The sequence below is a fragment of the Eutrigla gurnardus genome, assembly GCF_963514095.1.
Source record: "Eutrigla gurnardus genome assembly, chromosome: 12".
Taxonomy (NCBI): domain Eukaryota; kingdom Metazoa; phylum Chordata; class Actinopteri; order Perciformes; family Triglidae; genus Eutrigla; species Eutrigla gurnardus.
The window spans coordinates 7,552,200-7,578,026 of record NC_139926.1 but is presented as its reverse complement, the minus strand read 5'-3'; the positions used below and the strand labels follow the sequence as shown (position 1 = coordinate 7,578,026).

Sequence of the window (25,827 nt, the reverse complement as noted above, 5' to 3'; positions counted from 1 at the left end):
CTCCTTTTTTCTTCTGTGGTTCATTGTCTTTCTCTGGAGGAGTAAGATGAAGGAGCAGGGATGCACTGTCATGGAATAAAAGCTACTGCAATGTGTGTGTTTTCACTGTTTCAATTGTTGTGACACATCTTGACCTATCCACTGTCAGGTCTCGCACATGCAGTAGCATAACACACACACACACACACACACACACACACACACACACACACACACACACACACACACACACACCAGCTCTGTGTGGTGTTGCTGGGGTGGCAAGGCCTCCTTCCACTGCAGGCTTTGACTCCCAGCAGGAGGAACACGGATCACTGTAGGGATTAGGGGTGCACCGATCCGATATTAAGATAGCTGGATTGGGGATCGGAAAAATGAACAGTTCCACAGTCGACCCAGTGTTTTTTTTTTTTTAATCGATTTTTACATTTTAAGCGTTTGTCACCGCACCTAAAAGAAAAGGACTCATCCATAAACGATTGCACATACACTTGCATATTTATGCACATTTGAATGATCTCTGAATGACAAGGAATTAGAATTGGAACTACTTAAGTCAATTTCTTAATTTTGATTCATCAACCACATTAATAGACACCATTTGATGGGGGGACATTACATTGTAAAACACAGAATTTAGAAAAATTAAAGCGGAAAACGATGGATGTAATTTACATCTGTTGTCTTATTAGGAGGGTAATGTTTAGTTAGGAAAGTCTGGTGCATTTAGTCTCTTCCACATGGTGGAGGTTTAAGGTGGAAGATATACAGTTTATTATTCATTCAACAATGGTATCTGATCGGTAAAAGGTATCGGCACTAAACTCAGGCATCGGTATCGGGACTGAAAGAGTCGGATCGGTGCATCCCTATAGAGATCACATCTGTTTATCACCTCCTCCCTCCTTACTATCTCTTTATCTCCCTCCCTTTTATCCCTCTCTCTCTCTCTCTCTCTCTCTCTCTCGTAATTTATTTTCCCCTCTTTCATCACTTAACTATTAAGTCCCCATATTATATATATTTTTATGTCCTCAAATCCACCATTTATCACCAGCTGCAGTGTACAACGATTGGCAAGTGTCCCCAGTTCAGCCATCCAGGAGAGTTAGCAGCCATCATGTTGTGTGCATCGTCATGGACGCATGCGGCCACTTTCCCACCAAGTGTCCCCGGCATCAATTAGGGTAGCTGTGGAGTTGTCAGCTGTGTGTCTGCCTGGCATGCCAAGTGTCTATCTTAGCAAGGGTCCAGCTGAGAGAGGCCGTGTCTCTGGCGGCGAGTATGACGTTAGCCGCTGAACGGTGTGTTGTTGCATACACGATTATTATGTGCAGCCCATCCTGCAGGATTCTTTACCTTTCTTTGGCATGTCTTTAGTTATTAATTCTCTTTTGCTTCCACTACACACACACAGTTAAAAGTAATGCATTGTCAACCCTGCAGCGGTTTTTGCTTAGCTCAATAAAACTGAATTGCTTCTCATTTGGTAGAGTATCTTTCATAATCTCCAGCAGCAGTTGCAATGACGGACATAAGCAGTCAGCTCACCAGATGACATTAAATGTGGCACGCCGCAATGCCCTTAAGGTAGCCACTTATCCGGCTTTAGCAGCATTAGCATCGTGTTAGAGCTAGCCCACGCCTTGTACTTGTCCTCAGAGGATTAGCTTAATGTTAGCACTGAGGCTCGCAGCAGCACAAGTGGCTCATGGCTTCTACTGGGAGCTTAATTAAATGTCACTGCATACATAGAAGAACAATACAGTCAATTTTCATTATGGTGTGTGTGTGTGTGTGTGTGTGTGTGTGTGTGTGTGTGTGTGTGTGTGTGTGCGTGTGCGTGTGTGTGTGTGCGCGCTAGCCAATCAAATCTACTCAGTTTCTTTCCATAAGTCGCCTCCAGTAGCAGCTGGGGGAATACTTCATTGGGAATATTTAGTTTCCATATGGACTGTGTATATTAAGCATTTCTACATGTATTTGTTGGCACAGCCTGGCTATTTCAGTAGAGACGGATAATAAAAGTTAATATACCTAAGTACGCTTAGTGATGCATTTCCAGCAAATAGAATGAGAATGAGATTGAGCTCGGGCAGAAAGGTTATATATGTGATGTATATTTCTCTGGTTGGCTTCATCCTTCAAAAGGTCTCTGAACAACAGCTGCCGGGAGGAGAAGGAGTGAGGAACTGCTTTATGGAACGTATGAATGGATGGATCAAAGGATTGAGAGATTGAATGGAAGGATGAAAGAAAGATAGATGGGATAGGCTATGTTTAGATGTTCATAAATCCCTTTTGTTTATCAATTCCAATTTGTAAGATTGAATATCTGTTATTTGCATGTAAAACTGGTCATAGATATATAGTAAGGCAGGCATAGACCGTAGTTAGTGGTGCCTTTTTAGATGCACATCACATGAACATCACATTGCTTCGGTCACATCAGGTTATCTGCAGGTCTAGAAAAACTCACACTCTTATGTCTGGAATGTGAATGTATTGAAAGGTGTTGAATATAAAGTGATATATGTTTTTGTATTGCCTTTGGGAAACATTACATAACTATAAACTAAAATTCAAACTGTGACGGTGGATTATGCTGCTGATCACCAGCACCATCACACCTGCAGCGACGAAGCTCCTAATCTCATTTGAAATGGATGAGCATCGATTTGAGCAAAAAGTTAAAAGAACGAAGAATGAATGAATAATTTTATATCACATTGTTATATAATACTGGAAAAATAATTCTAGACCATATTGTTCCTCCTGGTACATTTCCATCATACTCTCATACGTAAGGTTTTGATCCAGGTACATTTATTTGATGTGGAATTCAAATGTCTTTAAATGTACTTGGTGGATCCTGCATGTCCAACTGCAACTTTAGTCATTTAGACCCATTTCCAGAGACGCCATGTGAATCTCATATCAGACTTTTCAGATTGATTGAATTGATCAGGCAGACAGACTTGGATTAAACCTATTGAATTAATGGGCAGAAATAGCTGGTGGTCTTCAGTGGTGAAAATGGAGATGATGAAGGGAAAGAATGCAGAAAGTCAAGCCGTAAGGGGGCTTTAGGACCCCCTTACGGCTTATGTCCACCCCCTTATGTCCACCGCAAGGGCCTGACGTGCACCTCTCAAAAATCCTAGACGCGCGTCGAGGCGACGCAACACCAACGCAACACCAACGCAGCGGCATTGGCTGTGATTGGTCCGCTAACTACATCCGCTGGAGACCGCTATCCGGTTTCCACTCATAAACACCGCCATTTAAACTGTTAATACTTTTATTGTTTGCACCTTGTCGCTTTTGCACAAAGAAATAAAACACTGAAAAACTGTGGATGTTTAAAGCTGGAAAGTAAACAAATAGGCTATAAAGAGGCTAACGACGATATACGTCAAGAGTCTCGGTCGGTCGGTCAGTCTTTACAAAAAACATAGCGCCCTCTACCGGTGTGGCATTGAATTGCATTTCGACACGTAAACCCAGCGCAGAACCATCACGGTCTCCAAGCACCTGCGTGGCCGTTGCGTGATCACTACGCGGAAGCATAACCGAGCCTTAAGAGCAGAATGGTTGTCTCAACAAAAAAAACAGCATGAGCGTATATGTGAGGTGTGTGTGTGTGTGATGCAATTTGGATGCAATTGACATTATGCTTCAGTGCAGTGCTCCATTATACTGAAGAACTTTTCAACGTTTCATTTGAAGGCTTTATAATCCAGTGGTGAGTTTCAGTTTAGTACACGTATCGCCTCCCTTCCATCCTTCCACCATTCAACTCTCTTAACGTGACAATATTTTCAATTTGCATCAGTGAGACAGTGATCGCATATTGTTTATTTCTTGTCTCCGTGAATGTCAGTCTTGTGTCAACACTCTTTCATCGGCGATGTCTAGTTATATTTTTCTCTGTTTTTATCATTTCAAAGCAAAATGTAATGTAGGGTTTCATAGGTGCCTTATAAGAGAGAGCTTTGCATTGTTTTCTGTGTTTGCTTAGCTGTGTCAGTCATCACTCCCCAGTGATTTCTCTCAAGTGTCGAGACTAAATAGCTAGACCGCATTGTTCTTTTCAGCTCCAGTAACCCCCTCCATTCACCCTCCTTTTCTTTAGGAACCAATTAAAGTGCTAGCGGCTGATTGCCAGGCAGAAGTAAGAGGATCTCATATAATGGGATGAATACAAACAAACATCACTTGAACCTAACGGAGAGCAGAGACCGGCTGCCAATTTGCATACAAGACGGTCATCATCGCGGTGTATCTGGAGTGTGACCCCCTTATGCTGTGCCATGCATTTTCCATTTTCCTCTTCACTAACAGTGAGAGCTAAGCTAGAGTAAGCCCTGAGGCAGGCAGGATCCTGTGAAAAGCCGGGGAGCTGGGAATGCTTCAGGGTTCAACTATTAGATTGGTGTAAGAAGCATCTCAGAAGTGTGGTGTAAAGGTGATGTAGCACATTGTCAGAGGTGCCAGAGTGAGGTTGTGCAAAATAGGGAACATGTTTGCCAGTTTCATGACATTCGGGCACTAAAGCGGTACAATCCGACGGGTATGTCAAACTGTGCCAAAGAGATCTGAGACATATGTAGCAGCTCCATGGTTGAAGACATTTGTCCTCTTTGTTGCTGCTTTAAAGACTCTTCTGTGGACATGAACACTCTTCTTAGTATGGGGTCAGTTCAGTCTCATTAATAATGAATGCACAGAGAAGGATTCACAAATGTATTCTCTCTCCTCACAAACACATTTCTGATCCACACACAAATGTGTCTTGTTTTAAATAAATGTAATATAAATCCATAAATATTTAAAAAATAATTGCAATTTTCATCAAAAATGTGTTTGGATGCTGTTACATTTATATACAAACTGTTAAACTTGAATTTACAAGACGCCTTTCATTTGGGAACTTGTTAGCATTTGTGCGTGATTTGCATCAGAAGGAATGCCGACAACAAAAACAATTCTCTGAGCAGAAAACATGACTGGCATCATAACATTAAACCCTGACCATGTTTAACCACCAAGCATCATTGATGTAAGACCACCTCCTCTCGTCCCACAAGAGTGCTGCACTCTGCAGTCCGCCTATCAAGACCAGCTTGATGTGGGAGGCCACGATGAGGACAGGTCTCTGTAAAGATGTGGGCACAACAGACACGGCCTTCGGGCTGGGTTAGCCGGATGTTTTATTTTAATCACCTCGTTTTCTTGCTTCATCTGGGTAGTGGAGAAAGTTTTTAGTCCTAGCTGGGTCAGCCTGGGGCGGTCAACTCTGCTTCCTGTGGCGTTTTGTCCAGCAGGTGTGATTGGCAGAGATCTTTCAAGGTCTGCTTCACCAAATCCAATCCCCACACATCCTTCTTCCATTCTCCTCCACCACATGCTCCAGTAATAAACGTGGAAAAACTAACAATTTAAGACAGAAATATATCTAACTTCATAGGAGCTACCACCACGGGCTCCATTGACACATCACTCTCCCCCCCACATAACAGTCCATTAGCTGCTTTTACCTCGCCCTGGAATTACATGGTGTCAGATCTGAATCACCCTCTCTTTAGCACATGACTATTTGCAGCCCTTTGCAGGCAACGGTAGGGTTAGAAGTGACGAGGGCTGGAGGGCCTTGGAAATTGGACAGACATATTAGGGGAAAGCATAGGAATAAAATCCCAGATAGTATAGTATTTACTTTTTTTGAATATTGAAAATATTTTTCCACATCAGCAAATATAATGTGATCTGGTCAGAATAGTTAACACTGATTATGTCATCTTTCAAAGATGAAAGTCATCATTGTAGACTAAATAAGCCTCATCATGTGATGCGTGTTTAATTACAGAACATATGAATGCATGTTGGTCTTTGTGCCATATATGCTCATCTCAACTCGTGTCTGTTTCTCCCTCTCTATTTTCAGATCTGAAGAGGGAGGCCAGCATCTGCCACATGCTGAAGCACCCCCACATTGTGGAGCTGCTGGAGACGTACAGCTCCGATGGGATGCTCTACATGGTTTTCGAGTTGTAAGTCTCCGCCTTGCAAGGATTCCACTCAGCATGATTGAACATACAAGTCGCGCCCGGCGCCCTCACGCCCTCACGCCAACACACATGTGGGTGAGCCGATACGTTGTACCAGTAGGAGAGGGCGGGTGGATGTCACAGTGGGTGGCGCCTACAGGAGAGTGTGACGATGACGCGATCAGGATGATAGAGATGAAGGAGACGGACAAAAAGCATGACAGCGTTAGGAGGGCGGTTGCAGCAATAGCAGGACAGAGTGAAACCCTGCGGTGGTTTTATGTAATCAGCGCTGATATGAAGCTTGTTAGCTGAGCATGGGGGTAGGGTAAGAAAACGGAAAGGGGGAGCCAGTGTGCAGGGGGTGAGTGCAGTGCTATAAATATGAAGGCAAAGAGATGAGATTAAGATTTCACACTTGCTGCTACCTCCAGCCTTTCTTCGCCTTCTCCGAGCTCCTCACAGCCTGCTCTGTATCTTCATCTTTGCTCCTCTTCCAGAACTAATTCCTTTTATCATTCAATTGTGTTATCACCAGGGTTTCACGCACAGTTCTATCCCATGGCTCGGTGCAGGCGAGGAAACTCTCAAGGAAATGCAAGTGAGCTCCATTTCAAAGGATTTTCACGGTTTTGGAGCTCATTCGTGCACAAGCTTGTGTTTTCATACACACTGTTGGCACATTATGGAGTGCAGGTAGATTTGAGACGATCTCTGAGAGGTGCAGCCGCTGAGAGCAGAATAGATAACTGAGTTAACACAGTAGATGAATGCACACAGCATATATCTCCCTACCTCCCAGGTCTCCCACTTAATCAAGCAGCCTAAAATGTGAGCGTGCATGTGAGGTGATAGGAGTGGAGGAAATATGGATGTGCTGCAGCCAAGTCCTACATAACAGCCCTGTTTAATTGGTGCAGAGGCTTAGTGACAATAAAGAGTAGGGTGCAGTAATTGGGGGAGAATGGGAACAGAGCAATTATGAGAGACAGGCTCGCCTGTCGCTGAATGAACGGGTCATAATTAAGTGTGTGTGTGTGTTTATCTGAGGATGGTCATTCAGTCTTCAATATGTGTGTCTGTGTTGTGTAAGGAAAGAGAGGGGCCTAATGGGCGTAGCTTAAAAGTGAATCCTGAGCAGCTTATTGATGCGGTATTTTCCCGTGCTTTGAGACAAACTGTCACCTCTGGCTGAAACCTGCTTCTAACCGGGCTGAGAAGCTGTCATTGTAAGAGCAATGTGTTGACTGTAAGTTGCTCTGGAGGGATTTAATAAATGTAAACCGCATTAAAGCTCACCGTTACAACAGCAGCTTCCGAAGGCTGAGTTTACACTGAGGAGCTGCACAGAGTGTGTTCTATGACGGTCTTCCATATCCTCCTGAAAAGAGCAGGACTGCCCAAGGTTGCTTTGACACACGCACTGATGCATTGAAGAAGTGGCGTGTGCAGAGAAACTGCTCGCCACTATTTTCTGACCATAAATGTAACTGAAAACAAATTTAAGACATGACCTGACTGCATAATGTCTAATTTGGTATTCATAACAAATTGGTTTAGGTTCAGAAAGCACCACCTTTCCATTTGTTCATTTTTAAAATGTAAATATATGTTTGTATCTGCAGGATACAAAAATAATTCCTTTCAAATGTACCTTTTAACCAAATGTGTTCCCTGTAGTGGAGTATCTGTGAGACAGCTTTAACACCTAGAGTTAATTATAGGGCCTCCTCATTTGTGTATTTTACTAGACGGGCTCACAACGAATATTTCCAAGTAATTATTTTCATAGAAAGTCAAAGTTGCTCTCTCAAGTTTGTTGTTGTATGTGCCAAAATAATACATTCCCTTCACTTTTCCCTCACCACCTTTAAATCCCTGAGTCAGTGTTCACAGGAATGTTGTCTGCATCGTACCGGCTTCAGACTTGCCTGTTGAGACGGCTGGTTCTGCATCAGCCCACAGAGAAGAAACACAATTACAGCTTCTCCTCCACTGACCAGCGTCGACCATTTCACCAACACAACCAATCACAGAGACGTTTTAATAAGTGTGACCTTTCCTTCGTACCCAGATTCCTGCCTTGCCCTTTATACCACACCCATCCTCTCTCTGTGTGTCTCTGTCCTTCCATCTCTGCCTTTATTAGCATGGACGGAGCAGACCTGTGTTTTGAGATCGTGAAGAGGGCAGATGCTGGCTTTGTCTACAGCGAAGCAGTGGCCAGGTGAGCTTTTATGCCTTTGATGGTCTTCCTTTAAGATGCCGTTATTGGTATTTGTGATGTAACAGTAATTTACAATGTCTTTTCTATAGCCACTACATGAGACAGATCCTTGAGGCTCTACGCTATTGCCACGACAACAATGTCATCCACCGAGATGTCAAGGTATTTCTGACTGTATATCTTCTAACTTGACTCCAATCATACTTGGCTGGAGCTGCAGTGTGTTTGTTGGTGCTAGAGGGACACACAGTGGATGCAGCTGATGCCATGTTAACGGATGAGGGGTGATGGTGCATTGCAGACTCATCAAGAAAGACGGCGTTGGTTCAAAGCAGCCGTAACCAGACACAGCCAGCGTCATCCAATATTAAAGCTGCTGCCTCGCTGACGGTCAACAAAAGTAACACCAACCGCTAAGGATGCAGATGTAGACGCGCTCAAAGGAATGACTCGCCTCCAAAACGGTTCATTTGTATATCAGTTGCTCACCCCGTGTTACCTTGAATACTTTACAAAACTTTGTTTTTCTTGCATGCCTCTGCGATGAACAGTGAAATCCAAACAGAGTAAAGACTTGATGATATGAAGTAAGTTAGGTTTTAGTGAAGATGCGCAGGTTTCTTAAGTGAGCATCAGACCGGATACATGAGACTTCACTGATACTTAATGTCTGCACAAGCTGTGAGAGTTAAACGTAGTGTTGCTGTTGTGAAACTGTTCCCCATTTACTTCAGTTCTTCAAGACTTTTCTCAGTCTGTTCACCGTGGAGACGAGAGAAAAACAAAGTAAGCTAAAACAAATGCAGTCTAATGCAGGCGTCGATTAAACTATATGAACATTGTGGAGGAACTGTTGAATTGCATTATACTGTTAGGTGTTTCAGTTATTTTGTTCACCCCATTTATGTGGCTGAGGGAAAAACAAGTTAAATAATAAATATAATTGACATAAACACAGACTTTTTTTTAATTGCAGTGTTTAATATCTAACAGTGGTAAGTGCAACATTATAATCTTCTTTTATTGTACTTTTGCAAAAAACGTTTTGCGAGAAAACGTTGCTACTAATTGATAAAGAAAAAGAATACAGCAGCTGTAAAAATGAACACACTCGTTGCCTGCTGGGGTGGAAATGATTTTCCGTAGGTCGCATCATTATGTCTACATCTGCAGGTCTGAGCTGCTACTACTTTCCTTCAGCTCACTCCATCTTATCATATCCTGGTGCTGAACAACACAATCAGCACACAAGCCTCTTCAACATGACCATGGTTTCCATGTAAAACTCCCACACTTTTAATGCAGGTGTCATTTACACAGTCGGATAATAATTATGTTCTGAATGAAACCATGTCTGCAGCTCGCTGCGTGGCCGACGGCAGAAAGCGGCAGACTAGCAACTCGCCTGTCTCCTGTCACATATGACACCCCTTATTATTACCACTGCAGAATTAATATGTAACACATTATACTGCTTTTCCCTATACATGTGCATCTGTGTGAAAAGGTTAATGCATTTGCTTGTGTGTGCTGTGCTGCAGGCTGCAGGTAGCTATCGTGTCTGCCAGTTAATACCAACTCTTACAATGAGTAGAGCCAGCTTGGCTTCAGGGAAAATCAGACTTTGCATTCAAAGTGCCGTCTCTCGTCGCCTCCGTCACACTCTCCGTATTCACAAACAAGCAGTGTAAAACACAATTCCCTCGGCACCATCCCCAGTTGTGAGTTTACTGGTTTTTATGTGATATTCACGGATCTCAATTGCAGTGCTTTATTTTATGTGTTTTATTGCCTTTTCCGAGAGACTCGGAGCACATATTCTATGGCAACAGTCTGCTCCCAGCTTGTCCTCCCAGCTTCAGTCGGCTGCTCTCCCACACTGCATCCCTGCTGAATCACTGGCTTAGGCTTAGGCTCATTGTCAATGTGTGAGCGATAGCCAGCCGGTAGGTTCAGCGGGACGCCAGATGATACGGCTTGTTTGCAGATGCAGTATGTGTGTTTCAGTGCTGGTTATTAGTGTGATGTCTCCTTTGATTTAGTTCCTATTTCCACTACTTCTTCATTACTGTGGCGTCAGGTGTACTCCATTTCTGCCAAAAATCTAAATCTTTCTCTGTTTTCTTGGAGGAACACCTCTTCTTTCACGTTAATTAAAACATCACAAAATTGAATAATAAATTAAAACAGAGAGCATCACTCGATCAGCCACTGGTTGAAACTGGCAGGTTGGCGGTCGATCAGTCAGTTTGTCTGATTGTTTTTTTCACCAGTCAGATTTACACACTTGTGACACGTGATGGTTTTACATCACATGGAGAAGACCTCCGGCAAGTCCAACATAAAAAAAAAATCTGTGGAGAAGCAACCTTTTTAAACATTTGGACGTTTGAACTATTTTATTATGAACATACTATTTAATTTAATAGTCCATGAAATGAAACCATATAATCTGCTGTCAAATAGTGTGTGTGTGTGTGTGTGTGTGTGTGTGTGTGTGTGTGTGTGTGTGTGTGTGTGTGTGTGTGTGTGTGTGTGTGTGTGTGTGTGTGTGTGTGTGTGTGTGTGTGTGTGTGTGTGTGTGTGTGTGTGTGTGTGTCTGAGGATTTTGAAGGAGTTTCTGATGAACACATGATTCTGTCTGATTTTCACGTAGACTCAATGACAGATATTAAGAATAACCGTACGAAATGACCAATCTTCTCGCTGTGGTTTTGAAAATTATAGGAATACATGTGATTTATAGTACGGTGATATTTGTATGCAACTGCATCTTTGACATTGGCTAACTTCTATTACCAATTGAACAGTGACTATGTGAGCTCCTCTCTCTGGTGTATCAGGTGTACTGCCCTTTAGTCACACAGGCGGACACACATACAACTGTACATGCAGTGCATTGACAACTAGAAGAGCATTCAAAGAGCGTAGATGTCCACCAAGCCCTCCTGATATAATGTAGATCCTCTCTGTGATTGGGATTTGCTCCTAAATGTAACGGGTTCGTCCTTGGCCCATACTTCACCCTTCCACCACGTTTCATCAAAATGAGGCCGATGTTTTTTTTTTACGTAATCCTGCTGGTAAACAAACAAACAAAGAAACAAACCGTACGGAAAACACAACCTCCACGGTGGAGGTAACAACGCTGTCCTTGATGAATATGGATCAGCTTGAGTGTGCCACATCGTTCCAGGCATGAAAGTCACTGAATTCATTTAAATCCTGATGTTCATAAATCACCATGATGTCTCAGTATTTATCTCCCTCCTCGCTTCACCACAGACCTCCACCGGTGGCAGCTGCACCGCTCTGTTTGTGTTTCTGTGTCTATTTCTATGGATCCGTGCGTTCCCCTTTGGCCCCCTCTGTGCAGACGGTGTTCATGCAAATGCACCGCAAACTTGCAGAATTACTTTATGTGGCTCAGTTTTCCATGCGCAAGTTTGAGCGCCGAGAGCCGGCACCGGTGCACGTTCGCTCACACATGCAGTGTTTGTGTTATAGCACACTGTTTTGAAGTTGAAGTGTTGCTGAATGTTTGATCTGCAAAGCCCAGATCCTGTCGTTGTGTTGAGTTATCCGAGGAATCCGCTTTCACGGCAGAACTTGTGATGGAAACATAAGTGAATCATGCCGGCACAGAACCACACCCTCACATGCAACAATAGTTTGTCTTTTTCCTCCAGGAATGCTCAGGTGAAGGGATCTCCTGTCAGAAGACACAGCAGGCTTCACCTGTGTGGATCTTATAGTTTGGCTCCCTAGAATATAACATAGTGTCTCTGTAGGAACACGGAAACTTTGCACAACTGTCTAGTGGCATTTCTGCGTATCATAATAGGGGAAACTTTTTACGCTGCGGTTCCATTTTTGTTTGTGCATATGTGTTGCAATGTTACAATTTAATAAGCTCATAATGTATCACCACTGCAATGAAAAAAAGATAATTCTGAAATGTAACATTTGGAAGACGCAAATGTAAAATCTGCCCCCCCCCCCCTCCAGTTTTCATTTATAAATATACAAATATTTAATAAGCTTTGTTATCTTTGTCATTTAAAAAGCAAAAATATGTCTAATAATAGCCTAACAATGAAGCTTATTTAAAATTCCTTTAAATCAGGATAAATCAGAATAAATTAGGTAATTCGCAAATATATAAATGAATGGCAGTAATACCACAATCTGCACCATTGAGCCTCCCTAAATTATCACAATTTCTTTACCGCGACAGCCCTAATGGCACATCCTACATATGAATAGGTACAAGTGAAATGGATGGAGAGTACACACATTTCCCCACTGAATACTTGAATGTCAGCTGTTTTCCCAAGGTAGAATCACCCTCTCCTTGTGATGCACACAGAGGAGTATTAGCTGCCTTGTTAGTGCTGTTTGTGTGATGGTGTGTGGCTGCATGAAAGAGCTTACCGCTTACTGACTGGCAGCCAATGGGCCTTGAGGTGTCGACCATGAAACGATAACATTGAGGTTTACATACACTCACGTGCAAATATGCATGTCACACACTCCTGCACTAATACATACACATACTGCTGGTTTTAAATGTGTCTCAGCTGTCCAGATTTGATGGCCAAATCAGTCCTTTGTGTACCACAGTACTTGTCACATTAATGGCAGGTTTGTCGTTGGGTTATTGTAGCTTTTCTTGTTTTTGCAGAGTTGTTGTTGTCTATGTGAGACAAAAGGACAGATGCAGCTTACAGTCTCCCTTTTCATATTGTGCGGTTTATTTGATTTGATATTCCCAATACCACATACCTCTCTGTTACATGTGTATATGTGTATTTAGCCCAGTGTCATTAATCATTCTATATATACCCTGCATGCATGCAGTTGGATGAACCCTGCTGGAGAACAGGCAGACCAGTGAGTCAACACAGACTGAACTTGTACAGTACGTAACGCTAAACCTGAACAAAGTCAACCTTGACCACATGCAACATCCTGGGAATATTGAACTAATACGTTAGCAATAAAGTGATCACTTAGTCCCGCCCCTTGAACGCAGCCTGGCCAGTCAAAGCTCAGCGCTGCGTAGACCCATGCAATCATTCCACATCTTCATTTTTTCCGGCTGCTTGTGTGGATGCGGTGCTAGTCCAGGTTTAACGTTTTGTAATAGTGATACTTGGTACCTGGAGTGGTTTGAAGGGGATATGTTTCTAAAATGTTAGATTATACATTATTATGTACATTATCAGTGTACGATAGCATGTCATTAACTAGCGTTAGCACGTTCTATGCTACGCTAGCTACCGAAGGTATACTGAATGTTTCCATGTTTTAATGGTTGTAAGCCGGCTTTACAGGAACTGTGTGGTTCCTTCATTTCATCGTCTCCTGTCTCGATTGAAAGACAACAGACTGTTGTTTCATTCAAACAGAGCAGGAATGAAGAGCATCCTCTTGCATCAGGTGTATCTCTGAGCTCCACATGACAGCATAAAGACGGGATGCTGCTCACTGGCTGAATAATTATTCATCGATAGACGCATTGTTAACTCTTAAAAGTGCCGTTTGTCAGCTGGCACAACACTACCAGTATCACACCTCCTCCTGAGAGTGTTGGTAGCGATGATCTGTCATGTCTGAGAGCCTTTTACCTGAACACACAACAACAGTAATCATCATCGTGTGTGCTTCTTTGAACACAGTGGACAACCACTGGAACGAACGGCGTCTCTGGAGAGACTCCTGCCTCTCTCACAACAACAAATGGATGCAAGAATGCACACAGACAGACACGGTTACACACTGCACATGCACCAAATACACAGGCTCTTTGATACGGGCCACTGGCGTCTGTAATGAAGACAAACAATTGGGGGGAATTATTTAATTAACAGTCACATTCATTTCAGTAAGGAATTGGTTTCAGCAAATGAGCGTAAAAATGCTTTCAATTAAGCTTCCACAGGTTACGTTCGTCGGTAATGGGTAAGTGAGTGTGACTTAAATTAGACCTGCCCTTTCCCCCAATAGACCGAAGAGATTTTTGTCAGTTTTTATAACTGCATCACAAATGTGCCACATGTAAAGGACAGCACACAGTTTCAATTTAGCAATGAAATGTTTTCTAAAAGCTTTTGTAGATGGTGTTATTTAGGTCGGTAGCTACACATCTCTTTCACTTTTGCATTTTGCACCCACATTTTCACAGTTTTGCAGTCAGTGGCTTCATCTTCCTCTTACTGATCAGCTGTTATGGCTGAGGAGAAAGAAGAAGCTGAGTTGATGAAGCTAAAAGCTCTGCAGATGACTGTGCTCGTAAAAGGAATATATACTAATGTTGGTGCTTTCAGGAGGGTTAAGCCAGCTGTAATGCAGCAATTTGATCCCCGGCTCCTCCAGGCCACATATCAAGCTGTCCTTGGGCAGATACAGAACCCCAAACTGCCCCTGAAGGCTGTGCCATCGGTGTACACATGTGCGTGATGTGTTGATCCAGAAAGGAAAGTGGCACCTTGTATGGCAGCTTCTGCAATCAGTACAGTATCGGTATGAATGTGTGTTTGAATGGGTAAAGTTGTAATTTCCTGTAAAGCGGTCAAGAAAAGCGCTGCCTGAATGTCCATTTATCATGTTTCCATTTCATTACTTGCGTTATGGTTGCATTCGTTTTCTGAAAATGTGTGTTTGAATACACAATTGAGGAATAATCTTCAATCAAATTAAACCAATACAGATGAAAAATGTTTGAATTAGCATACATTTCTGAAACATAAATGTAAACACACAATTATGTAAATGCATAAATACATACATTGGATGAAGCCAGGTTCAAAATTGTTGTTTCATTTAGTTGGCATATAAAAGACGGGAATCGAAGAATAAGTGGATAAGACTTGTAAATGTGACTTCTCTAGCTGATCACTTACATGAAGACAATTTCTTGGTGTTTAAATATGCATATTAAGCATTGTCGCTAACTTTTAATGAATTTAGGAGAAATCTAGTGATACAAATGGACAAAATGTAATAAAATAAACACCTAAATGTGTACTTTGGATGATTTCTTTCCACTTGTCTGAAAGAAGACAACGTTACGGAAGCCAAACCGCCCAAAATCTCAAAATTGAGTTTGTGTCCGCCTCCTTCTGACCCAAAGATTGGGAGACTTTTCTATTATTATTCTCTTCCTGCCATCTCATACATCCCATGTACATGTGTGTGTGTGTGTGTGTGTGTGTGTGTGTGTGTGTGTGTGTGTGTGTGTGTGTGTGTGTGTGTGTGTGTGTGTGTGTGTGTGTGTGTGTGTGTGTGTGTGTGTGTGTGTGTGTGTGTGTGTGTGTGCTTCAGTCTGAAAAGCCCAGGCTCCCCGGGGGACATACGTGTGTATGTTGTATGTTGTATGTTGTATATTTGTGTGTGTGTGTGTGTGTGTGTGTGTATGTTGTATATTTGTGTGTGTGTGTGTGTGTGTGTGTGTTGTATATTTGTGTGTGTGTGTGTGTGTGTGTGTGTGTGTGTGTGTGTGTGTGTGTGTGTGTGTGTGTGTGTGTGTGTGTGTGTGTGTGTGTGTGTGTGCTTCAGTCTGAAAAGCCCAGGCTCCCCGGGGGACATACATCTGCAGGGGCCACACTTCACAGAACATTGTCTTCTTGAAAACTCTCCCAGTACACTCTCAAACACCTTCTGAACAAACACCAGTGCACACTTTAAATATTTATACACAATTACTGAACAAGACTTATCACACATGTAATATTTATAGCCTGCTGTTGCCCATGATGAGTGCTGAACAAACGTTTCTTTATAAACAGGAACGTTACACCTTCCCCCATAGATTATGTCACCTTTTATTGTAATTTGTGGTTAATTTTTGGCCAAGACAAAGTGCCTTGGCTAGAAGACATTGCATTATAATAACCACTAGACCACCATAACGCCCGCATTTTATACGTTTGAAACATCTGGCTTCATTTAAAGGGAAAGTCTACAAAACATTTTCTTTACTTAACTCCGCACTAGCCGTGGCTACATTCCTATCCTCCAGCTGTCCAGCGTCCTGGTTGACACTTCCCATCTGTGCACCTCCAGGTTTCTTCTGGTTGCAACTTAAAAGTCTGAGGGTTTGATGACGGAAGGTCTTGTCCAACAGGAAGTACATGAAAGGGTCAGTTGAACCTCGCAGTGCAGCCAGACACAGCAGGCAGTTCTTCAGCTGGAGGAGAAGAGGGAGAAACTCGTCATCACACATCAGTACGATAGTCAATATTTATTTCCATAAGGTGATGTTTAATTACCTCGATGAAGGTGGAGAGTGGATGACAGTGGTTACCAGGCGAGTAGGTCAGCTGACGTTGGTCGTGGGCCAGAGAAATGAAGATGGGTTTGAAGATGTGGTATGGCAGCAGACAAACTGAAATAACAACCTGAGAAGAGTTCAATATGGTTGATAGTGGTTTTATGATATGGGTTAATGTTGGACCCAAGAGGCATTAATTATGGTTATCAATGCAATAAACATAGTCATTGTTTTAGAGTATGATTTAATAGCCACCTGGATGACCACAATGTTCCGGAGCACCCGACTCAGCAGACTTTGGGAGGTGGTGATACTCGAGTTGCGACGTGAACGTCTGACATGCCTCAACACCGTCACGTAGAACAGCAGCACCAGCAGGTAGAACAGGAAGAAGACGGTAATGAAAGGCACAGAGAACGTCGCAGACAGACTGCCACCTATCTCCACCGCAGGGTTGTAGCACACCTCCACACAACCAGCCGTGCTGTCGCTCGCAGCTTCGGTCACCGAGTAGTAAACTGTTACCGGCAGCGTGCACACTATCGCCACCACCCATACCATAGCGCACACCCGCCTGGCGAAGGAGGTCCTCGTGAGATGAGCGAAGAAGCTTTGCGGCAGCAGCATCATGCAGCCGCTCGGCCTGGAGGCGTGGGTGTGCTGGATGAGGGCTGCGAAGCGGCCAAGCGCCACCCAAGTCAGGATCATGATGCTGATGTAGATGTTGATGTGGAGGACCGGTGTGATACCGTGTAGGACCAGCTGGCACAGGACGCCACTCAGTATCCAGACTGAGCCCCGGGCATAGTAGGCTGCAAGGAAGGGCGTGGTGAGGGACAGCATCAGATTGGAGACGCTCAGGTGGGACAGATACACGTGGACCGGGGAGACGGTGGGGATGCACCGCACGAACACCCACAAAGAAAGCACATTGCCCGGGAGAGCGGTGAGGAAGAGGAGTGTGTAGGCGGAGGGGAGGAAGAAGAGTGTGGCAGCGGTGGGGCAGAGGGAGAGAACAGAGGAGAGGGAAGCATTATCCGGTGGAACAGTGTGTGCCGTGTACTCCATTAGATCTGTAGGACAGAGAAATGAATCTATAAGCGATACTAAACATGGAATGCATTACTTCAATAAATGATGAATGTCAGCGGTTTTGTGTCTGCAGGCCTGATGTGATCGTGATAGATAAAGAATGCTTGTACATACATTTTTCAAAATTCCCCTGAAGTCATTGCCTTTAATTATTTCTTGTGTTACCCAGCACATAATGACAAAACATCTTTTCTTCCTCCAATCGTTCCATGTATTTTAAATTTCATGTCTGATATTATTCTAAATATCATAAAAAGCACTATTTATAATCAATCCTTTGATCTTCTCAATGAGCAAACACACTGAACCCCAAATTGCTCCCATATGTGTCTATGAAAAGAAAAACGTATAAGTCACTTTTGGCAAAATCCATGTAATGTTTTATATGTGTTATAATAGTTTTACAACAATGTTTGAATGCCTAACTTTCATCTAACTCTTCTAATAAGTGAGATTAAACACCATAAAAGTAGTTATTTTGACGATATTACAAGTGATAACGAACATTTAGCCAATGAGAGCACATTTGCGAATGAGCATCCAGATGTTGTACGTACCACTGACAGGAGCTGCAGTGAGATCATTCAAAGACATCCACAACAGCAACTCTCCCTCGCAGATAAGGGTGAACAATACTAACAACCGGCTCAATGGAGTGTTTTCTGTAACTTCCTGCTTCTTAATTATGATGTCGAGGGTTATGAGAATCACTTCAAAGCCACTCTCTCTCTTGTGTTTGTGTGTGTGTGTGTGTTTGTATGTAGGTGTGACAGCGGCTATGTTTATCTCCACTTCCTCAGTTACCATATCTGGTATTGAAAGTAGTGTTCCTTTTGAGAAAAGAAGCATAGGGTTGTTGTGTATTTAGAGCATATTGACATGAAAAGGTGGTTCATGCTGGACTGCATCACTTTATGATTATGTGAGCAGTTCAGGACACATTTTGCAGCCATCCTCCATCTTCCAGGTATTTTTTTTATACTCGTTATTCCCTCACATGGTGTTTCCATCTTTCCCCTTCTCCATTTCAGCTTCTGTTTTGCTTTACAAGTCACCTGTCTCTCCCCCTTGTCTTGTTATAGAGAGAATGTCCAGTGGTGGTAACGCTGGCTGTATTTATTCTGCCTTGAGGTGGCGCTGCTGCTCTAGTTGTAGGTGAGAATAAAGAGAGTTGGATGTGTTGTGAAGAGCTTACATTTCTCTTTGTTCTCCCTCTCATCGTGCTGTAGAATGTATATTGATTGACATATTGAACTATTTAATTTTTATTTATAAAATGACATGACTTACCACAGTGTTATATGCTGTAAAAAGGAGTCGATACAGTAAGTCTAGACACAGTCCTAAGTGGAGCGCATCTTTTTTTACATACAAGAAAGCTCTGGCATTTACAAAGTGGAGAGTGGTTTTCTATCAGGAAGGCCTGCTGCTGCTTTCATCTTGGTAAAAGGTCCTCTGGCGTCTCTGTAATCTTGTGATCATCATCATTTGTTGGGAGAGTTCAGCTCTGTAGTCTGCTCCGTCTTTCCTTCAAATGTCTCACTGAATAATGGCACTCATTGACTGTAGGGTCACACACTGGTCCATTGTCTTTATTTCAGCAGTATTTGACCTGAGATTTAGATAAATAAAGTTAAAAAAAACAAACAAAGATCACAAATCCTTTTTTTTTTTTTTTTTTTTCCTCCAATTTTATATTTGTTTTTCAGCTAAAATGAACCGTTGCTTGATTATCCCTGATCAAATTCAGGCTTTCTTCTAAAATGTATTAAAAAATTATGTATTGATCAGTTACTCACAAAGATAAATTGTCAACAACTTTGATTATTAATTGATGAAGTCTTTTCTCAAGATAAAACATTATTTACATTCTGAGTCCTGTTGTGAGCAGCTCATCTCTGTTTTATAACATTGTAAATTGAATATTTTTGGCCATGGCAATGTTGGTATGCCGTTCAGTCCATCCACCACACAGAGTGAAACATCTCAACATCTATTTATAGATTTGTTTTTTCAATGTGGTTCAGATAAGCATGGTGCCAAGATATGTTCTTTGGTGAACTCCTAACGTTTCCTGTGGCGTCGGCAGCAGCAGCTCAAATGTTTCACTTATTCTCTTAAATATCTCAATGTGATGGATTAGCACACATTTGGGTTCAGACATTCATGGGGCCCAGACGATGTATCCTAATGATTTTGTAGATGCCCTAACATCTCCTCTAGCGCCATCATCAGGTCATAATTTAAATGTGTTCAATACTGATGATACCTGCAAAACTAAAGGCATTCCCATCAGCCACAGCTGTACTTGGAGTTGAATGCTATTGTTAGCATACTAACATGCTAAACCTGGATGGTAAACATTATACCTGAACACATCAACATGTTAGCATTATTACTGTGAGCATGTTGCCATACTTTTGTTAGCATTTAGCTCAAATCCAAACAGCCTCACAGAGCCGCTATATATATTATGCTTATTTGGAAAAATTAATGGATAGATTATACAGAATAAAGTCATTTATTTGTGTGTGAAAAAATATCAGTATTTCATCATGCAGACAAACGGGGGGAAAACATTTTTACCATCTTAAAACAAAATGTAGCACTTCGTTGTTTACTAAGTTTGTTGTGTTTGAGAAGAGACGTCCCATTCGAGGCTTTCACCGTTCATCAGGCATGCTGTGTTGTGAGACGTTGAGCAGACTTGGCTCATTCTTTCCACACCTATGGATGACCATTACTTGTAGACACACTGTAAACCTATTGTCTTGAAAGATTCCGTAACCATTGGGAGTAGGTGTTGCATTTATGTATGACTGAAAATTATATCTCTGCAAAATATTTCAATACATGTACATACATGTACAGAGCCCTATGTTTTCAGCAACCTTGCCTTTATAGCTCGGAAATAATATTAAAACAAAAAAGAAAAAAAAAGATGCAAATCTGCCTTCATTGTATCCTGCTAATGTTACCACCTTTACCATACACAGAAAAAGCCATTTCACCACGTAGCTAGACGGCATGCAAACTTAGGGAACTAACATCCGACAGGATAGTGAAACTGATGAGGCTGATGCTCCTCCAACATTTCTTTTATAACTAATGTTTCTTTCACTGTAGATGAACAGATGCATAATTCATGATACTCCTGTAAAATGAGTCCTTGAATTGCAAGCCGTATTGTCAAGGTGAAAAATGTCAGCCATCATCGACTCCGGTGCAGTAAATAGATGCAGTCAACCTCACCCTCCTGCTGCTGCTGCCGCCCTGTCCCTAGACATTGTAGTCTCTGTCATGTTTACTGGCTCAGAGGACCTTTACGTCCCGGCTCAGCTGGATTCAGTTTCTGTCTTCTCCTTCAAATGGCTGCTCAAAGTGTCATCTGTCTTTCTTCTGTCCGTTTTCACGTACTTATTGTCCAGCTCAACAGTGGAGCTGGTCCCGCTGACTCCGCTGGCATCTCTCGTACAAAACACGTTGCTCACCAAGCGCAGCGCCTCCTTCCTCACCGAAGAGGACAACAGGAAGTACATGACGGGATCCAGGCAGCTGTTGAGGGCAGAAAACAGCAAAGCCACCTCGTTGGCTTTGTCGGCCACATCCTTCCAGAAACACGACGTGTCTGTGATCTGGGTTTTTATGTAAAACACCCTGACCATGTGATAGGGGACGAAACAGATGGTAAAGAGAAAGAGGATGAAGAAGGACTTCCTGGCAGTTCTGGTGTAGCGGTGCGCGTTGGGCAGGTCCGGTTTCTCGTGTGATGTTCTCAGGAGCTTGCAGGCGATATTTCCATAAGACACCACCAGAGCGATGAAGACGAGCCAGAAGACGATCAGCAAGACGATGTTGATGTAGGCTCTCCACTTTGCATGATGGAGGTCCTTGTAGTGGAAACACCTGGAAACATCAAACATGTCATGATTGTCATGTCATGAAAGAGATACGAGAGTTTGATTATAGGTGCCACCAACCTGTCCAACTGTGAGTGATTCGTTGAAAACAGGAACACCGAAGTCAAAGCAAAGGCCATAATCCAGATGAAAGCACAGAGGAAAGTGCTCCACCTTTTGGACCGCAGTCTGTGCTGCACCGACACGCCTCGGTGGATCTTCAGGTAGCGATCCACGCTGATCAACCCCAGCAGCGTGACACTGATGTACATGTTCATGTAGAAGAGGTTGCCCACCACATTACACAAGATGGGGCCCAGGGTCCAGATGTTGCCTTGGCTGTGATAGAGGATCCTGAACGGCAGACACACCACCAGCAGCAGGTCTGCAAAAGCTATGTTTATGAGAAACACCCGCACAGAGTTCTTCTTCGAGTGAACACAGAAGAAAACCCACAGAGCCATCAGGTTCCCAACCAGACCCAGGACGAAGATTATAGAGTAGAGCACCGCCAACGGGATCTGCAGTGCACCATAATCCACGCAAGTTTGTCGAGTCGGGGTGAAGTTGAGGAAAAGGGAGCTGTTTGGCGCCTGGAAGGTGGTTGTGGCAGACATGGTGGTGATGGTCTTTATGATCCTCAGTCCTACAAAATGGGGGAAATATTTTGGATTAACCGTTGTAGAAGTCTTTTGCTTCACATGGGGAGTTTTTGGATTTTGCGTTTGTGTGGTCAGCTGTATGGATTAGCCCTAAATCAGCATTAATCCTGCCCTCAATAACCACATATAACAGCAGCTGACCACCAGAAGGCGTGAGCAGCATTGATATCTCTGTTAGTTAGCAGGTCTTCACTTTCTATGTGATGTAATCTATGAATTATGTAAAAGAAGTGAGATGGCAGAAGCACAGAACACACGAGTTCTCCTATTTTTTTGTTTTTATATAATACACCGAACCAGTTGAAACTGAAATAGCAATAAAAGGAAAAGTGCTTGCTTTGCTCGCAGCCAGTGTGTAGATGATGCTAATACTACAAAGTGGTTATCAAAATACTCACCCAGTCCTTAAAGTCCATTTAAAAAGTGTGCTTTTGTGTCCTCACACAAAGTCTGCGAGAGAGTAGTATCTCTTGATCTTACTGCAGTCCTCGTCTTATTCCGGTTATTCCCTCCAGTTGAATCTGTAAAGACCATCCAAAATGCGTTGTCCTCGTAAAGTTCAAGATCCCTTTTTCCCTGTTATTGCAGCGTCCTGCTGGCGTGTCTCTCAGTCACCAAAGTTCGAATGAGTACAGGACTGGGCAGAGTTAGCTTCCTCTCTGTGAGACGTGTGTCCTCCCCAGCAGCGCCGTCGAAAGTATACAGAGAAATGCTGAAGTGCAGAATGTGGTGATGTCTTACAGAGAAAACTTCAAGCTGTGGTTAACCCCCTCATTCCTCACTACCACTATGCAGAACCCAAGATAGAGAGAAAGGCAGGGCAGGGCTTAGTGCAGACCTTCTGATTATACACATGAGGACAAGCGGTCGGATCGCAGAGCATGCTTCAATTGTATGTACACAATATGCTTTCCACTCTGGGCTCTGCATATAATATGGAGGTATTCGCTCAGTGTAGCCAACTGTGAAAGAAAACAGCTCCCAAAATACCAGCGTGTGCCCTCACAATAATTAAAGCATTGCCTTCACAGTAAAGCAGAGCCAGGTTAAAATTCCCACCCGGGAGACATTCGCTGCTGTCAACCTCTGGAGCTAAATATGATGGCAAAGGACAAGGGGATCACTCCCCTGCTCTTGAATGTTAATCATGCATCATATTGAGTGTGTGTGTGTGTGTGTGTGTGTGTGTGTGTGTGTGTGTGTGTGTGTGTGTGTGTGTGTGTGTGTGTGTGTGTGTGTGTGTGTGTGTGTGTGTGTGTGTGTGTGTGTTTAACCATTTTACAGGTGCGTATGAGTAAGCAGGATAGCTGTGTGCTTTTAGATGACTATTTGTGTTATGGTTTCTTTAAATGTATATATATTGAAATTGACCTGCAGTTTTAGGCCAAAGTTGATGAAGAGTCCTCAAAGTGCTCAGAAAATTACAAATTGCATCTATTTTTTCATGTAAGTCAGAAGAGGAAGACTGTGTGATGTAATCCCGTGCATGCATGCGTACGTGTGCACATGCTCTCACGTACTGAAACATGTTCTGACACGAGAAACAACCACAAATGTTTATCATGAAATAAGCTTTGAGGTAAGAATATAAGAAGCTGCTTTAACTTTAGGCACATCATAAAAGTCAAGTAAGCATGGTTCTATCTACAGGAAAACAAATGTGACATTGCAGCATTTTATTATCTGATAAAATGTGTGATTTGATCAATTTCTCCTAAAGCAATTACAAACTGACATTCTTCTTAAAATCCTGCAATTAATAAGCAAAACCTAAAGTGTACATGACTCTTCTTCTCTGATCCTCCTGCAGTGTGGTTTATTTGTGTGTGGTCCTGGTGGGTGATGGTTTCGGGGGTTTGGGTGTGTCTTGCACATGTGATTTCTGTTATTTATAGGAGGTTGTCGCTCTTTAATTAGCTAGAAATGACAAGATCTGGAGTTCACGAGTCTCTCTTGTCTCCTCCCTCCTCTCGTTCTCAGCCTCACTGTGTGCTGCTGGCGTCCAAAGAGAACTCTGCTCCCGTGAAGTTGGGGGGGTTCGGAGTCGCCATCCAGCTCGGAGAGTCGGGACTTGTGGCAGGAGGTACAGTAAACACAACAGGACATGCTGCACATGAATAGTCTTAATAGTCCAACCGAAATTGTAATTCTCCTCACTTTTTGTGTAACGATATATAAGCTATGGTGAGCTTGGGTTACATTTTGAAACGGGATAAAACCATCCTTTACAGCAACAGGTATTCCTTTCCCTTCAGCACTGTCATATTACCTAATGACTTGAACCAGTACATGGAGGAACATATGGAGTACTGAAAACCCAGAGGGGACTAAGCAACGGCTTGCTTTTTATTGACCATTCAAACTGCAGTACAGTAATCACACCCATGGGTCATTTCTTTTCCAGTAATCACAATTTAGACAAAGGAAGTACACATGTCAGTACAAACATCAATTATATAGAGTATTTATTAATTAGCACAACAAAAAAAGCTAAATCCTATAAATTGAAGAATCAACTGTCAAGAAAGTTTCAATCAAAAGAGCAAGATTTGAGCTTTGGTCCACTTCACCTTAAAAACCAGAAAATGAAGTTTTACTTTTGACCTGGATATGGAAAACTAGTTGTTCATCAAGAAGGAGGAAACGACCCACAGTACAGCTCGTTTCCTCTTTTGTGTAACCAGGCAATGATAACACATTGCTGGTAACAGACTTTTTCAACTTCAAAAGCCATAACCAAATAAATGAATGAGGAATAATGAAGTCCTGAGTAGCATTGTGTGTGTGCATACTTTTAGATTCCTACACCGTGATGACTTCCATCTGCCTTTGCCCCCCCAGGTCGAGTAGGAACGCCCCACTTCATGGCCCCAGAGGTGGTGAAGAGAGAGCCGTATGGTAAACCCGTGGACGTGTGGGGCTGTGGAGTCATCCTCTTCATCCTCCTCTCAGGCTGCCTGCCTTTCTACGGCACCAAGGAGCGCCTGTTTGAAGCCATCTGCAAGGGCAAATACAAGGTCAGAGCTTCTGTCAAAGAACCAGCATGGACTCCAACATTTCAAACGTGTGATTCCGTACACCCACTAGACACAAGAGTCATCACCTAAAACGCTCAGTTACAGCATTGTTTCATTCATGTTTGCACATAAAAATGACGATCCTGTTATAGTATAAATGTATGATACTTTTGTTGTTTTGGCCATACGTAGTTTCTATGTGCAAAATAACAAGAGAGAAGTTAGATGGAGCAAAGACACATGACACGTGTTTTCAACAATCTGCTACATTAGTCCAACTACTTTGGAAGAGAAACGGAGAACAGTATTTCTTTTCACCCCAAACCACCTGTTGTGAACATCAGCTTCCTGCTTTTAAATTCCATACTTGCTGTAGTTGTATGTATATTCATTTCCACTGTGCAATGAAGGAATATGCTGCATTTATGTCATATCGTTAAAACTGTACCAACTAGGGATGCATCGAAATGAAAATTCTTGGCAGAAACCAAAAACCAAAAATGAGGAAACCAAGGCCGAAAACCGAAGCACCGAAAGAAAGAAATATTCCAATTATTAGTACCATTGCATTTATGGCTATGACTGTGTACTAACCTCACTAAACA

General features: G+C 42.7%; 3 protein-coding genes across 17 annotated transcripts in view; 1 reads left to right on the top strand and 2 right to left on the bottom strand.

Annotated features, from left to right (window-relative positions):
• caska (calcium/calmodulin-dependent serine protein kinase a) overlaps positions 1-25,827 on the top strand; it is a 113,491-nt gene that overhangs the window by 50,736 nt on the left and 36,928 nt on the right. For all 15 annotated transcript variants that reach the window (XM_084023462.1, XM_084023453.1, XM_084023455.1 and 12 more), the window contains exons 3-7: positions 5,948-6,053; positions 8,200-8,277; positions 8,367-8,439; positions 24,186-24,288; positions 25,047-25,222. In XM_084023462.1, the coding sequence (XP_083879588.1) occupies positions 5,948-6,053; positions 8,200-8,277; positions 8,367-8,439; positions 24,186-24,288; positions 25,047-25,222 (536 nt within the window). The remainder of the gene's footprint in view (positions 1-5,947; positions 6,054-8,199; positions 8,278-8,366; positions 8,440-24,185; positions 24,289-25,046; positions 25,223-25,827) is intronic.
• Positions 15,808-18,311, bottom strand: gpr82 (G protein-coupled receptor 82). Its single transcript, XM_084022922.1, has 4 exons — positions 18,202-18,311; positions 16,808-17,625; positions 16,551-16,679; positions 15,808-16,468 (listed from the first exon to the last, which is right to left on the bottom strand). The coding sequence occupies exons 1-4, from the start codon at positions 18,236-18,238 to the stop codon at positions 16,241-16,243; spliced, it is 1,212 nt and encodes a 403-aa protein (XP_083879048.1). The 5' UTR covers positions 18,239-18,311; the 3' UTR covers positions 15,808-16,240.
• On the bottom strand, positions 20,163-22,909 carry gpr34b (G protein-coupled receptor 34b). Its single transcript, XM_084023123.1, has 3 exons — positions 22,604-22,909; positions 21,625-22,189; positions 20,163-21,550 (listed from the first exon to the last, which is right to left on the bottom strand). Exons 2-3 carry the CDS (start codon positions 22,158-22,160, stop codon positions 20,980-20,982), a joined length of 1,107 nt encoding a protein of 368 aa, XP_083879249.1. The 5' UTR covers positions 22,161-22,189; positions 22,604-22,909; the 3' UTR covers positions 20,163-20,979.